Here is a 16,037-nt window from a genome sequence, read left to right as displayed (position 1 = left end):
GGCGATGGGCTTACGCTTCTCGGCAGGAGGTGGATGGGAAAGGTCCGCGGGAGCTGGGAAGACTTCATCCCTCCACAGACCGCTGTCCCCCGTGCTCCCAAAGAGCAGCACCGACCGAGCTGGAGGAGAAAGAAGCCACACACAGACGAGCAGACCCTGGAAGAGCAGGCGTTGAACGGCAAACCCATCGACGGCCGACAAACCGGGGGGGGGCAGTGTGGAGAAAAAGTTGGGTGGCGCGGTGGCGGCGGCTATGGCAGCCGCAGGAGGGGCGGCAGTTACTGGGACCACAGCGGCAGAGGAGGCTACGGAGGCAAAGGAGGCAGAGGAGGCAGCCAGCTGCAGGACGTGCACCTGTGAGGCCGGGATGTTGCCGGGGCCGGTGCGGCGTGTTGTGCGATGGGCGAGAGCGGGCCCAGCGAGGGCGAGTGCGAGGGGCGGCTGCTCCACAGCCGGCTCTACCAGTACGGTGGAAGAATCTGGTGAACAGAACAAGAACGAGCTGTTAGGCTTGGTGCTTGGCCCCTAAAACGGGAGTACGTAAATTACAAGAGGTCTGAAATACTCCCTACTGGGCAGGTGGGAAGATTTAAAAACGGAGCGCTGATTCTGAGTGACAGTGATATCGAGAGATATAACTCTGGAGATCTCTTGGCTGCTGGCTTCTTCACCTTCCTTCCCACTCTCCCCTGGGGATCCGTCGTGAGGGTTTGGATGAGCCCGAGGGGCCCGTGCCCTTGATCTGCTTCGGGGAGCCATTCATCACATTCCTCTTCTCGCTGGGAGCCTGGGGTTGAGCGGTGGCGGCAGGAGGAGCCATTCTGACGGCTGCAGTATCAGTCATGTTCGTGGCCGTTTTTCCTTTTTTTTTCTCTTCTTTATCCCCTCTATCCCTTCTTAACTGCAGCAAAATGTCAGGCCAGTGAGCTCAAGATGGTGGCGAGCCTCGTGGCTGCAAAGAACAAAGGCAAGCAGTACAAAAAAAGTAAAATGTCGGCGCCCAAGGGAAGCCTCGTGGGAACCACAAGATGGCGTCTTAAAAGGGAAATGCACCCGGGAGCCTTAAAAGGGCCTTACACCATTGCCGGTCCCCACAAAAAGACTTTTGTAAGACAAGAGCGAGTCTTAATGTGTAACATGATTTGTCTGATGAAGTGATTGAGGATAAGAAGTGATATTTTGATGCTGAATGGTTACTGTGTTTAAAATGATGGATATGAATGATTTATGAAAAGAGTTAATACCACGAGGTACAAGTAATAGGGTTAATGGGTCCTTGACTAACGTGCCTAAGGGGCCAATGCGATTTCCGATTGTATGTGCTTCATGCAATGGTTCAGCGGCTGCAGATGAGCCGCTAAGGCGACTACTGAGAACAGAGGCAACGCACTAGTTGCGATACCCTATCTCAGCACAGCCCATCACCTCAGGCAAAAAGGGGCAGTACACTGCCACTGTACCTCACCCAGTGGAGCTGGGATTAAATAACTGTTCAGTGCACCTGCAACCTTTTGACATAACATCTGTACCGTATATCATATGTACCACACAAATGTACTGCCTATGTATACCTGCTTTCTGTTGGAGGTTATACTCGTGTACTTCATTAGCCATGCAAGGACTGCAAATACCACTTGATCTCTACATGGAGGGGGGGAAGAGGGAAGTGGATGGTCATGGACTCACACTCAGAAACGAACAAGGCCGAGGTTACCGGCAATGGCTTTTGGAACTGGTGGGGGGTGGGGGGGGGGGTGAGATGTTATGTATTGTCCAGGTACATTAAATGTATAAGTACAATGGTGCACCACAGAGGGCGCTGTGGTGGGAGACCTGAAAGTACCTGCAAGGCAGAGTATAAAAGGCTGCCCACCACACCTGAGAGGCACTCTGGAGTTACACAATAAAGGACTAAGGTCACAGCAGTTACTACAACATCAGACCATCTGGAGTCAGTGATTTGAGTGCTACATACATCACAATGGGAACAGTCCCTCATACTTTAAGAATCAAAGTTCTGAAGGCAGGAACAGGAACTTCCAGCAGGTGAGCAGCGATAAAAGAGTGAACAGCTGAAAACGATCAGAGAGTTTGGTGTGGGATTAAATTCTATAAGGATCGATACAGTTAAGAGGTGTAATGGGATCCACGCATGCACCATGTCAGGCCTCCAAAAAGCATGAAAAATATGAACAGTGAACTTGGTGCTTTTTGGGTTGGACGCTCAGGCCTACTTACTGATGCAGTGAGGTGCGCTTATGTAATGTGTGGATGCGCTCTCAGAGAATCAGTCCTAATATTCAACGTGAAACCCTAAATTAATACCATTAAATATAATTGTAAATAATTACAATTTTAGAAGCTGAAATATTGCTCACAGCAGCAGTGAATGCTCAACGATATCTAGCCTGAAAATGACTGATGGTGTGCTGATCGAGGGTTAACTGAGTGTTAACCCCTAATATTGCTGTTTTAAAGAGCAGCAATTAATTATACATTCACAATGAGCTCGCCAGTTGCGTAGCAAAATCAGCGATGAGAGCCAGCAACTATTAACAGTGCTAGCAGCCATTCAAATCACTGACTATAAAATAAAGCAGCTTCATGATTTGTATTGACCTCATCTCACTGAAGTGTTAATCAGTCCATCTCTCAGGAGATTGCAAAATGAACGTGGTCACATAAGCAATATTAGAGCAACCAGTTCATATAACAAAGGACTTTTGTTGTGTCAGCCCCAGGTCATATTATCATATGACTAGATACTCGGCTTAAACATCTGATCATAACAGATGGGGAATCCACCTACGGGGAAACCAGTAATGCTGAACCCAAGAGAATTATCTAGAGCAGGTTTGAAATTTGTAACACTGCAGCAGAGCCGTACTGTAAGGCACCCCTTATAAGTCAAGACAATTGCAGTGCTGTTTTAAGATTTCATTCTGTTTGTTGCATAAGTTTTATTGTACTTGTGCTTTGCTTCTTGCATGGTTGGGACAAGGACTATGAATCAGGGCTGCAGTTAGTTGTCTCTGTCTCTCAGGAGCCATTCATTGTTCTTCCTTTCTCTCCCAATAAGCGTGAGACAGGTGAATGCCTTAAAGTGAAGGCATCGTGAAATGTCCATGGGAAACAAGCATTCACCTGCATTATTCTGTGATTGTGGTCATGTAGCAGTTGGACACAGAATAAAAGATGGGTCATATTGTGCACAAGGGCCTCAGTGGCAACACAGGTAAAATCAAAGAATCCTCTGTTGGCATGTTGAATGAAGCTACCCTTTCTCGTTATTGTTGCTAGTCTGTGGTGAAAGTGATCAAGTTGTTGGCTCTACTGAATAAGACATTTTCTGACCTCCTTGACACATCTGGGGATTGCAAACTAGCTGACACTGCAGCTGGCACCAGTGCTATTCTGGAAGGAGACAATATATCAAAAATAAGTGCTGAGGCGACTTTGGCAGCCACTGATATAGTTTATAGATTGTGTCTGAGGTATTCGTGAGCAAGATGGCACAGTGCTGTCATAGCGTCCATACCCTTGGGCACAGGTCTTCTGCCTGGGACAGTGTTGTGAAACAGTGGGATCTGACATTCTGCCTTATGTGCCACCTGACATCATGGGCGGCACTTTTCACACTTGCTGTTCCTCCTCTGCCAATTGCAATAATAGTAGAGCTCAGAAACCAATATTTACAAGATACAATAAAGCATCATTTTCAGCTCAAGTATAACACACCTCTACTGTCAAAATCAGCAAATCAATTATAGCTTCTGCATACGAGAGCTAGCAATTCACTGCACATGTAATGAGTAAGTATTAGAGCACTTTCTACATAACTATTACTTCCCTGTAACTCACAAATAGTACAGCTATTATTTGGAATGCTGACAGTAGTTAACAGGCTTTTATCTGTTAAAATGTGAGTTCAGAGGAGCAAGCATCGCGAGACCTGACCGGGTGTGGGGCTTAAAAAGGTGGCGGCAGTTCGGGAAGAGCCGGAGATCGGGAAGAGCCGGAGATCCGGAAGAGCCGGAGTTTGAAGGGCAAGCATCACGAGACCTGACCGGGTGTGGGGCTTAAAAAGGCAGCGGCAGTTCGGGAGGAGCCGGAGATCGGGAGGAGCCCGAGTTCAGGAGGAGCTATCTGCAACAGCGACAACAATAAGAGACAAAAAGTAAAAAGAATTAAAATCGAAATGTGACATCACAGCCAAGCAGGTACGCGATTGGTTGGTTGATTGATGAGTATTTCTCTTTCTTTTTTTTTTAAATCTTTGGCATTGGTGCAAGTTAGGAGCTGCAATTAAATAGATAAGTGCTATTTATTATCTAAAAAAACCTAATTCATTAAATCATCTATTTGCTGAGTAGCGGCTGGGTGTGTTTTTGCTAAGGTTCAGAGTTATTTCTGCTTGATAGTTCTGAGGGATGGCAGAGCAGCTCAGTCCCATGGATTGCACATTCTGTGGCATGTGGGAAGTTCTGGACACTTTGCGCAGCCGGGACGACCATGTGTGCAGAAGGTGTTCCAGCTGCACCAACTTGAGCTCTGCGTTTTGGAGCTTGAATGGTGGCTGGAGTCACTGCGGTGCATCCGTGAGACTGAGAGCAACGTGGATTGCAAGTTTCTAGAGGTGGTCACCCTGCAGCTTAAGAGTGTGCAGGCAGAGAGGGAGTGGGTGACCGCCGGACAGAAGAGGAGGACTAAGCAGGTAGTGCAGGAGTCCCCGAGTCCATCTCGCTCTCCAACCGGTATTCTCTTCTGAGTACCGGTGAGGGCGATGGTGCCTCTGGGGAGGGCAACCACAGCCAAGTCCACAGCACCACGGGTGACTCAGCTGCACAGGGGGGAAGGAAGAAGAATGGAAGAGCTATAGTGGGAGGGGATTCAATAGTCAGAGGAGCAGACAGGCGTTTCTGCGGCCACAGACATGACTTCAGGATGGCATGTTGCCTCTCTGTTGCCAGAGTCAAGGATGTCCCCGTGCAGCTGCAGGGCATTCTGGGGAGAGAGGGTGAACAGCCAGAGGTCATGGTCCATATCTGGACCAATAACATAGGTAGAAAGAGGGATGAGTTCCTGCAGGCAGAGTTTAGGGAGCTAGGAGAGAGATTAAAAAGCAGGACCTCAAAAGGTAGTAATCTCCGGATTACTCCCGGTGCCATGATCTAGTGAGTACAGAAATAGAAGGATAGAGCAGATGAATGCATGGCTGGAGAGATGGTGCAGGAGAGAGGGCTTTAGACTCCTGAGGCATTGGGACCACTTCTGGGGGAGGTGGGAACTTTATAAGCTGGACAGGTTGCACCTCAACAGAGCTGGGACCAATATCCTTGTGGGGGGATTTGCTAGTACTGTTGGGGAGGATTTAAACTAGCTTGCAGGGGGATGAGAACCTGAGAATAGATTCAGTAGGGAGGGGAGTTAAGCTGGAATTGGAAAGCAAAAATGTAGAAAGTGAATTTGAAGGACAGAAGAAACAAGCAGGAAAAAATGGTAAAAAAACAAATTTAAAAGCTCTTTGTCTAAATGCAAGTAGCATTCGTAACAAAATAGATGAGCTGACGGCATAAATAGATCAAATGGGTATGATCTGATAGCCATTATAGAGACATGGTTGCAAGGTGACCAGGACTTGGAACTAAATATTATGGGGGATTTGATAAATTGGAAGGAGGTAGGGTAGCACTGTTATAAAGGATGAGATCAGTGAGTTAGTGAGAAATGATATTGGCTCAGAGGATCAAGATGTTGAATCAGTTTGGGTGGAGATAAGGAATAATAAAGGGAAAAAGTCGCTGGTGGGCGTAGTCTATAGGCCTCCTAACAATAGCTACACTGTTGGACGGAGTATAAATCAAGAAATAATGGAGGCTTGTAATAAAGGAACAGCAATAATCATGGGCGATTTTAACCTTCATATTGATTGGACAAAGCAAATTGGACAGGGTAGCGTTGAGGAAGAGTTCATAGAGTGTATCTGGGATAGTTTCCTTGAACAGTACATTGTGGAACCAACCAGGGACAAGGCTATCTTAGAACTGGTACTGTGTAATGAGACAGGATTAATAAATGACCTCATAGTAAAGGATCCTCTAGGAATGAGTGACCATAACATGGTTGAATTTCAAATTCAGTTGGAGGTTGAGAAAGTTGGTTCTCAAACCATGGTCCTAATCTTAAATAAAAGGAGACTACAAAGGTATGAGGGCAGAGTTGGCTTAAAGTGGACTGGGAAAATAGATTAAAGAATGGGACGGTTGATGAGCAGTGGCAGACATTTAAGGAAATATTTCACAAATCACAACAAAAATATATCCCAAGGAGAAGGAAAGACTAAGAGAAGGGATAACCATCCGTGGCTAACTAAGGAAATAAGGGATAATATCAAATTGAAAACCAGGGCATACAATGTGGCTAAGACTAGTGGGAGGCCAGAGAATTGGGAAATTTTTAAAAGCTAGCAAAGAACGACTAAAAAAATGATAAAGAGAGGGAAGATAGATTATGAAAGTAAACTAACACGAAATATAAAAACAGATAGTAAGATTTTCTACAGGTACATAAAAAGGAAAGAGTGGCTAAAGTAAATGTTGGTCCCCGCAAGGATGAGACTGAGGAATTAATAATGGAGAACAGGGAAATGGCAGAGACATTGGACAAATATTTTATATCGGTTTTCACGGTAAAGGATACTAAAAACATCCCAATAGTGGATAATCAAGGGGCTAGAGGGAGGGAGGAACTTAATACAATCACTATCAGTAAAGAATTAGTACTCGGTAAAATAATGGGACTAAAGGTGGACATGTACCCTGGACCTGATGCCATACATCCTAGAGTCTTAAAAGAAGTGGCTGCAGAGATAGTGGATGCATTGATTGTAATCTACCAAAATTACCTGGATTCTGGGGTGGTCCCAGCAGATTGGAAAGCCACAAATATAATGCCCTAATTTAAAAAAAGGAGGCAGACAAAAATCAGGAAACTATAGGCCAGTTAGCCTAACATCTGACGTTGGGAAAATGCTGCAGTCCATTATTAATGAAGCAGTAGCGGGACATGTGGAAAAGTATGATTCAATCAAGCAGATTGGTTTTATGAAAGGGAAATCATGTTTGACAAAGTTGCTGGAATTCTTTGAGAATGTAACGAGCAGGGTGGATAAGGGGGAACCAGTGGATATTGTGTATTTGGATTTCCAGAAGGCATTCGATAAGGTGCCACATAAGAGGTTACTGCACAAGATAAAAGTTCACGGGGTTGGGGGTAATAGATTAGCATGGATAGAGAATTGGCTAACTAACAGAAAACAAAGAGTTGGGATAAATGGGACATTTTCCTGTTGGCAAACAGTGACTAGTGGGGTGCCGCAGGGATCAGTGCTTGGTCCTCAACTATTTACAATCCATATTAATGACTTAGATGAAGGGACCGAGTGTAATGTAGCCAAGTTTGCTGATGATACAAAGATAGGTGGGAAAGCAAATTGTGAGGAGGACACAAAAAATCTGCAAAGGAATACAGACAGACCAAGTGAGTGGGCAAACTTTTGGCAGATGGAGTATAATGTGGGAAAATGTGAGGTTATCCACTTTGGCAAAAATAGCAAAGCAAATTATAATTTAAATAGAGAAAAATTGCAAAGTACTACAGTACAGAGGGACCTGGGGGTCTTATGCATGAAACACAAAAATTTTATATGCAGGTACAGCAAGTAGGCAAATGGAATGTTGGCCTTTATTGCTATGGGGATAGAATATAAAAGCAGAGAAGTCCTGCTGCAACTGTACAGGGTATTGGTAAGGCCACACCAAGAGTGTTGCGTGCAATTTTGGTCTCTGTATTTAAGGAAGGATATACTTGCATTGGAGGCTGTTCAGAGAAGGTTCACTAGGTTGATTCCGGAGATGAGGAGGTTGACTTATGAGGATAGATTGAGTAGGTTGGGCCTATACACATTGGAGTTCAGAAGAATGAGAGGTGATCTTATTGAAACTTATCAGATAATGAGGGGGCTCGATAAGGTGGATGCAGAGAGGATATTTCCACTCATAGGGGAAACTAAAACTAGAGGACATAATCTCAGAATAAGGGGCCGTCCATTTAGAATTGAGATGAGGAGAAATTTCTTCTGAGTTGTAAATCTTTGGAATTCTTTGCCCCAGAGAGCTGTGGAGGCTGGGTAATTGAATATATTTAAGGCGGAGAAAGACAGATTTTTGAGCGATGAGATTGTAAACGGTTAAGGGGAGCAGGCAGGGAAGTAGAGCTGAGTCCATGATCAGATCAGCCATGATCTTACTGAATGGCGGAGCAAGCTCGAGGGGCCAAATGGACTACTCCTGCTCCTATTTCTTATGTTCTATGTTCTTAAAAATATTACTTTTAGTGCCATTGCCTTTTAAAAACATCCTGTACAATATCCTCAAACTCAATTTGAATTCTAAAAGTTCAAGACAATGTTGACAAATCTCAGTCTTATTCCTTGACCATGTAAACCTTATCTATAACAATGTAAAGCTTAATAACAAAATGTGGATAAATAAGACTAAGATGTATATGGAAAGCTTTAGATTCAACTTATCAAATCTCATAAATATCGTTTTCTGCAAAATATTTAAATTTGAAACATGGTCATCAACGTGCTCCATCATTTACTATAGTGTAAGATTGCATTACTATACCACACCTTGTAATGACATAAGGTGCAAAGCACAGTATAAAGGTACCGATGAAAGTACTGATCTTCTTTGTTGCCCGCTGTCGTCGCCGCTTCTGCTCTTCTAGGCAGCGTTGTCTTACACTGCAAAGAAATAAAGATAAGCAACTATACAGGGTATTCTTTGAAGTCAAAAGCATTTGCCAGTAAGAATCGTAGAAGCAAAATTTAGTATGGTTATTGAAGTGGTAGTCACCAGTAATAGGATCTAAGATTACTCTTGTTTGTGTTGTAAAATCAGCAAGAAAGACCGCAAGGTTGGAAGGTATGCTGTTTATAAGATCAGTTGCTATGCTATCAATATTAAAACTAGCCAATGATAGGTCATTGTCATAAGAGATTTCACAAATTAAAAATAGACAAAATCACCAAGCATACTTTGCTGTTCATCGCCACAACTGTCAGGTCAATACATTTACAGAGCACTCATCATCTTATAGAAACAGTAAGGGCAATCATTAAGAAATGAATTTACTTGACATTTAACTATTAGTCAGCATAAATATGTATTTAATTATAACATATATTAGAAAACTTAAGTAATGTAATATATAAAATGTTACTATGTTAAAATGTTAATATATAAAGTGTACTATGTAAAATGTTATTTAGGAATTCTAATACATTTATGACATAGACCATATTTATGGTGTTAAGCATAAGCAAACATTTAAAATGGTGTACACTAAACTTAGTTCTTAACTATTTTATACTTGAGTGATATGATCTGATAAAGAACAGATAGAAATGGCAATATTAGTCAATGTGGTTCCAGGAAAAGATTTTTCATTTATGTTATTCAATCTAATAAATGTTGACAAATGGTGGAAATGATTCCAACTGTATATAATCTACTTCACTAATTTCATCCAAATCAGTTTCAACTTTGACTGAGAGAACAACAGGTTTTGCTGAAGCACACGTTTGCTTCAGGTCTGAGTTTCTATCAGACAGGCTATTTTTTTTCCATGTGCCATTCTTGGAGAACGTGCCTTCACTATAGCATGTAACAAATATATTACTACTGAGCCATGCTTTGGATCAATTGTGGCTTGGCTCAACATACTACTAGTGGGTCCCTTGCAGTCAGAATCAGGTGAATTTATAATGGGGAACAAAGAAATGGCAGACCAATTGAACAAATCCTTTGGTTCTGTCTTCACGAAGGAAGACACAATTAACCTTCCAGAAATACTAGGGGACCAAGGGTCTAGCGAGGAGGAGGAACTGAAGGAAATCCTTAGTAGTCAGGAAATTGTGTTCGGGAAATTGATGGGATTGAAGGCCAATAAATCCCCAGAGCCTGATAGTCTGCATCCCAGAGTACTTAAGGAAGTGGCCATAGAAATAGTGGATGCATTGGTGATCATTTTCCAACAATTGACTCTGCATCTGTTTCTATGGACTGGAGGGTAGCTAATGTAACACAACTTTTTAAAAAAGGAGGGAGAGAAAACAGGGAATTATAGACCAGTTAGCCTGACATCGGTAGTGGGGAAAATGTTGGAATCAATTATTAAAGATGAAATAGCAGCGCATTTTGAAAGCAGTGACAGGATCGGTCCAAGTCAGCATGGGTTTATGAAAGGGAAATCATGCTTAACAAATCTTCTAGAATTTTTTGAGGATGTAACTAGCAGAGTGGACAAGGGAGAACCAGTGGATGTGGTGTATTTGGACTTTCAAAACACTTTTGACAAGGTCCCACACAAGAGATTTGTGTGCAAAATTAAAGCACATGGTATTTGGGGTAATGTACAGACATGGATAGAGAACTGGTTGGCAGACAGGAAGCAGAGAGTCGGGATAAACGGGTCCTTCTCAGAATGACAGGCAGTGACCAGTGGGGTGCCACAAGGCTCAGTGCTGGGACCCCAGCTATTTACAATATACATCAATGATTTAGATGAAGGAATTGAGTGTAATATCTCCAAGTTTGCAGATGACACTATGCTGGGCGGCGGTGTGAGCTGTGAGGAGGATGCTAAGAGGCTGCAGGGTGACTTGGACAGGTTAGGTGAGTGGGCAAATGCATGGCAGATGCAGTATAATGTGGATAAATGTGAGGTTATCCACTTTGGTGGCAAAAATAGGAAGTCAGAATATTATCTGAATGGTGGCAGATTAGGAAAAGAGGTGCAATGAAACGTGGGTGTCATGGTACATCAGTCATTGAAAGTTGTCATGCAGGTACAGCAGGCAGTGAAGAAGGCAAATGCCATGTTGGCCTTCATAGCTAGGGGATTTGAGCATAGGAGCATGGAGGTCTTACTGCAGTTGTACAAGGTCTTGGTGAGGCCTCACCTGGAATATTGTGTTCAGTTTTGGTCTCCTAATCTGAGGAAGGACGTTCTTGCTATTGAGAGAGTGCAGCGAAGGTTCACCAGATTGATTCCCGGGATTGCAGGACTGACATATGAAGAGAGACTGGATCGACTGGGCTTGAATTCACTGGAATTTAGAAGAATGAGAGGGGATCTCATAGAAACATATAAAATTCTGACAGGACTGGACAGGTTAGATGCAGGAAGAATGTTCCCGATGTTGGGAAAGTCCAGAACCAGGGGTCACAGTCTAAGGTTAAGGGGTAAGCCATTTGGGACTGAGATGAGGAGAAACTTCTTCACTCAGAGTTGTTAACCTGTGGAATTCTCTACCACAGAGAGTTGTTGATGCCAGTTTGTTAGATATATTCAAGAGGGAGTTAGATATGGCCCTTATGGGTAAAGGGGTATGGAGAGAAAGCAGGAAAGGGGTACTGAGGTGAATGATCAGCCATGATCTTATTGAATGGTGATGCAGGCTCGTAGGGCCGAATGGCCTACTCCTGCACCTATTTTCTATGTTTCTATGTTTCTATAAAACCTTCATCCATGCCTTTGTTACCTCTAGATTTGACTATTCCAATGCTCTCCTGGTCGGCCTCCCACCCTCTAAACTCGAGCTCATCCAAAACTCTGCTGACCATATCCTAACTCGCATCAAGTCTGGTTCACCCATTACCTCGGTGCTTGCTGACCTACATTGGCTGCCAGTCCAGAAAACGATTGATTTTAAAATTCCCATCCTTATTTTTAATTCCCATCATGGTCACACTCCTCCTTATCTCTAACCTTCTCTAGCCCCATAACCCTCCGAGATCTCTGTGCTCTCATCTAGCCCCACAACCCTCCGGGATCTCTGTGCTCATCCAATTCTGGCCTCTTGCACATCCCGGATTTTCATTGCTGTACCATTGGCAACCTTACCTTCGGCTGCACAGGCCCTGAGCTCTGAAATTCTCTCCCATAACCATTCCGCATCTCTACCTCTCTCTCATTTAAGACGATCCTTAAAATCTACATCCTTGATCAAGGTTTTGGTCACCTGTCCTAAAACCTCCTTATGTGGTTTGGTGTCAAATTTTGTTTGCAATGCTCCTGTGAAGCCCCTCGGGATGTTTTGCTGTGTTAAAGGCACTATATAAATGCAAGTTATTGTTGAGATATTTCTGTTTGCTTATTAAAAACCTATAGTTGAACTCAGTTACAGCAGTAGATATCTTTCTGAAACTAACTGATGTAATTCAATGGCTACAGAATAACCAAAATGGTTTGCGTTGGGTCTTAAAAATGTACTTCAGTTGCTTAATGAGAGTTCAAACATAGATGGGATATGAAACAGTAAAATGTAAACATTTCCACTTCCTTAAGGGTTCAGAAATTTTAGTGGCATGGTATCTGCAGTAAAGTGACCAACCATGGATGTTTGCTAAAATTAGTACAGGAGAGATCCTTACAAATCTGAGTTGAATGACTTTTATATGTGGACTTTCCTGAAGTTTTACCTTTTTTTATTCAATGTCTAGAAAGTCTGTTTAAATGATTTTTTTGATCTAGGGGATCTAATTCTTATCAAGGCAACATTATATTCTATCAGAGGCAACTTCACAAACCTAATAAAGATGCAAATTCAAATATGTAATATTCTACTGCCCAGTTTTCTCACATCTTTAATATAAATATTAAAAAACTGGCAAAAATGCACACAATGATTTATTGTGACTTAACAATAACATTTCATCTCAAGCTAAAACTTTCTTAGTCTGAAACTTGAGTCTCAAATATCAATTACGTTTGTTGGCTATTCCTAATTTGGGCATTTTCTATGGCAGGAAGGCCGATTTCCTTCAGGATTGGTCCATTTTGCAGAAGGTGTATTTGTCTTTGAAAAAATATTTTAAGAACTACTGAACAAAAATTAGGAGAATTATTAAAGTCCACTAAGCCCCACCCATGAAACTTAAGGATTTATTGGCAAACAGTTGAAAAGCAAAAAATGCCCCCAAATCTACCGCAAACTATCACAACTACATAGTATTATGTATCTACAGGGAGACCACACAGACCCAGTGAATTGGGGCAAATAAAACTGTTGTAAGGCACATCAGAAAGATTTCAAAGCAACAATTCCCACTGAAGTAAACAGTGTTATTGAATCCTTTACTTGGTATCGTATGAAATAGGAGAATGTAACAGTGTTTCAGTTTCAGCAGCAATGTGGCAATAAAATATTTCCCACTTTGTATTTGGTACCTCTGCAAGTGTGATCGCATATGGGAGAATTACATTGCAGAACATTTCTTACACCAGTATGCGGCGATCATCGAATGGAACTCTTGAAACTGATCTTTCATGGGGATTCCTTTCAGCCCAGCAACACTGTATTGGCCGTAATGACAAATATTTTGAAATATGATCACCATAATTGTTTTGTTCTTAAATTCCCGTTTAAGGTTCTCGGGGATAAAATCATTAACATGCATAGAGCTACATAGGTTGTTGTATCAAGGTATCTTATTCTACATAATGTTTATATATATTATTGTTCAATCCGTTTCCTATATTAAAAGAAAGTAAAGCGGATTTTATAATCACTTAGACTGTTAAGAGTCATTCATTTTCTTTCATTACACCTTCTAGCTTGTTGCAACGTGCGTACTGTCAGCCTGTATTTTCTTTTTATATTCTGTCACTGCTAAGAGTGCGGAGGCTGCAAGCTTACGTCAACTGACGCAAACTATCCTGTACAATTAACACAGCATACACAAGTGTAATACTTCATTTCCATTAACTTTCTCGAACATGTCTGTCATTTCCAAGTGAATGTTCAGGATAACCCCCATCAGTCTTCAAACATACGAAAGAAAATATTAAAAAGGAGGGATTCTTATGTTGGCACTAAAAGTAACCTCAAAATGTAGATACCCTAAAAATGCAAGCATATTTATATAGTTTAATCAAGATCTTAGTCACAGTACTGCACACACTGCAGACTGACTGGTCAGAACATCCCAATCGCCCATTCCGTGTATCTGTGTAAATGTGTCTCTGCTTCCGGGGAGAATTACTGCAGAAAAAGATACGAGATCTAAAATATAACCATGCACATTTATTCCTTAAAAAGAGAGTAGTAACTGCTGGCGGGACGGACTCACGGTCCGGGTTGCCTACCTTGGATGAATGTCCACTAGTAACACTAGCGTTTGCATGGTGATAACATCTATCCTCTTGCAGTGAAATCGCGCCACTTTCAGCACTTTCAGATAGGTGAAACATAGCACTATTAGCGAAAGGAGGAAACTGAGGGTGTGAAAAACTACCGTAAAAACCACAAACGGGATGCGATCGTCAGTTCGGTTCTGGCAGAGAGTGCAGGAGGCGTACAGGTGGCTGTAGCCGACCCAGGACAGGCAGACTGCCACCACAGGAAAGGACAGCGAGTGGAGCCACGTGTACCCCAGCATGATCGCCGCGTCCTTGTAACGCATCCTGGAATTATAACTTAAAGGAAAAACCACCGCAATCCATCTATCGGTACTTAGAGCAGCCATGCTCAACATGGAATTGGTTACCAGGAAAGTCTCCAGGAAGCCTACCATTCGGCACACGGAGTCGGCTCCCGGCTGTTCTTTGCTGATAAGCCCCACCAAAGTCAATGGCATGTTGAGCACTGTCATCAACAAGTTGCTGAGGGTCAGATTAATGATAAACATCCCGGGGACCTGTTTCCGGATTTCAGCACTGTAGAGAAAGCAGATCAGCACCAGGACATTGGACAGCAACGACACGACCATCAGAACTACTACAAAGAAAGACAAGATCACATCCACTGTGCCCATGGTGTTGACCGCTCAGTGTCTCTTGCAGCCAGTTCTGGTACTCCCAAATCCCAGAAAATACATTTTGCTGCAGATTTGTCCTCGCTTTCGGCCCCAGTCGCTCCGGTGTTATTTCGCAGCCGAGTTGCAGTTTGATGGGAATGTTGCTTCTTGCACGTCACTGGCCGGGTTTAATGTACGGAGCACAAGGGAAGTCCATTCAGCTCAGAGTCGGAAACTATCCGCCGGGCTGAACCACTCTCTGCGTGTCCTTCCAAAGAGTTCACGGTTTCTTACGAGAGTCCAATCACAAGTGATCAATGGTTATTGGCGAGGAGCCGTCCTGTCAGTTCGTTATTATTGGCACACTCACTTAAATCTCGGCACTGTCTTGAGTGGAGGAAAGATTTATTGGGTCTGTCTATCACATGGACATCTGAGTCACTGAAAAATTGTGGTCAAAGTGCCCACCATGTACATTAGATCGAAAGCTTCTCCTAATATCGAGCACCGTAATATTCACAATAGCGATAGGCACAGTAAGTAGATTTTTGTTATCAGAATACCAGATCATTAAAACAACTTACCTTGCCAAATTTAACGATCAGATTTAACGAATTATATGCTAATTATCATAACTTTAAAAGTACTGGGTACTAAAATATTAAGATGTTAAATTTAACCTATTAATAATTTTCCTTTGCTGTTAACTGGGCAATGAACAATCCCATTCAAAATGTTTTGAGAAAACTGAAGGATATTAGTAGGAAACCCCTTTATTCCGAAGTGCTGTAGTTCCCTCAGCCAATCAGTAACGTCATTTAACGCATGAGATATGTCACACATCACGTACTAGTTGATCCTAGCTTGCATAACACATGTATACCACGAGTGTCCAAGTCATATCCCTATTACATGGATCGCACAGGTGTAACATATGGCAATGGTCACTAGCTGTACAGGGAATAGTCATGATTTATACAGCATTTACTGTGAAGTGGCTTCACCACAAGGACTGCAGCGGTTCAAGAAGGCGGCTCACCACCACCACCTTCTCAAGCGCAATCCTAGAATGCATATTTTTTTAAAAATAACAGTTCCTACCAAGATATGAGGGAAATGAACATATTTCTCCATTCATATTGCAGCTTATCCCAATATCAAGTACTGATT

The 16,037-nt window shown here is 42.7% G+C and overlaps 1 protein-coding gene across 1 annotated transcript in view; it reads right to left on the bottom strand.

Moving 5' to 3' along the window:
* The window catches only part of LOC139259523 (G-protein coupled receptor 26-like), a 33,521-nt gene extending 18,636 nt beyond the window's left edge, over positions 1–14,885 (bottom strand). Inside the window, exons 1-2 of the mRNA XM_070875010.1 lie at positions 14,218–14,885; positions 8,696–8,809 (exon numbers count right to left, since the gene is read on the bottom strand). Coding sequence (XP_070731111.1) covers positions 8,696–8,809; positions 14,218–14,885 — 782 coding nt within the window. The remainder of the gene's footprint in view (positions 1–8,695; positions 8,810–14,217) is intronic.
* Between the last annotated feature and the right edge of the window lie 1,152 nt (positions 14,886–16,037).

Source organism: Pristiophorus japonicus, chromosome 3 (assembly GCF_044704955.1).
Source record: "Pristiophorus japonicus isolate sPriJap1 chromosome 3, sPriJap1.hap1, whole genome shotgun sequence".
NCBI classification, from domain to species: Eukaryota; Metazoa; Chordata; class Chondrichthyes; family Pristiophoridae; genus Pristiophorus; species Pristiophorus japonicus.
This window is presented reverse-complemented; position numbering and strand designations above follow the sequence as displayed.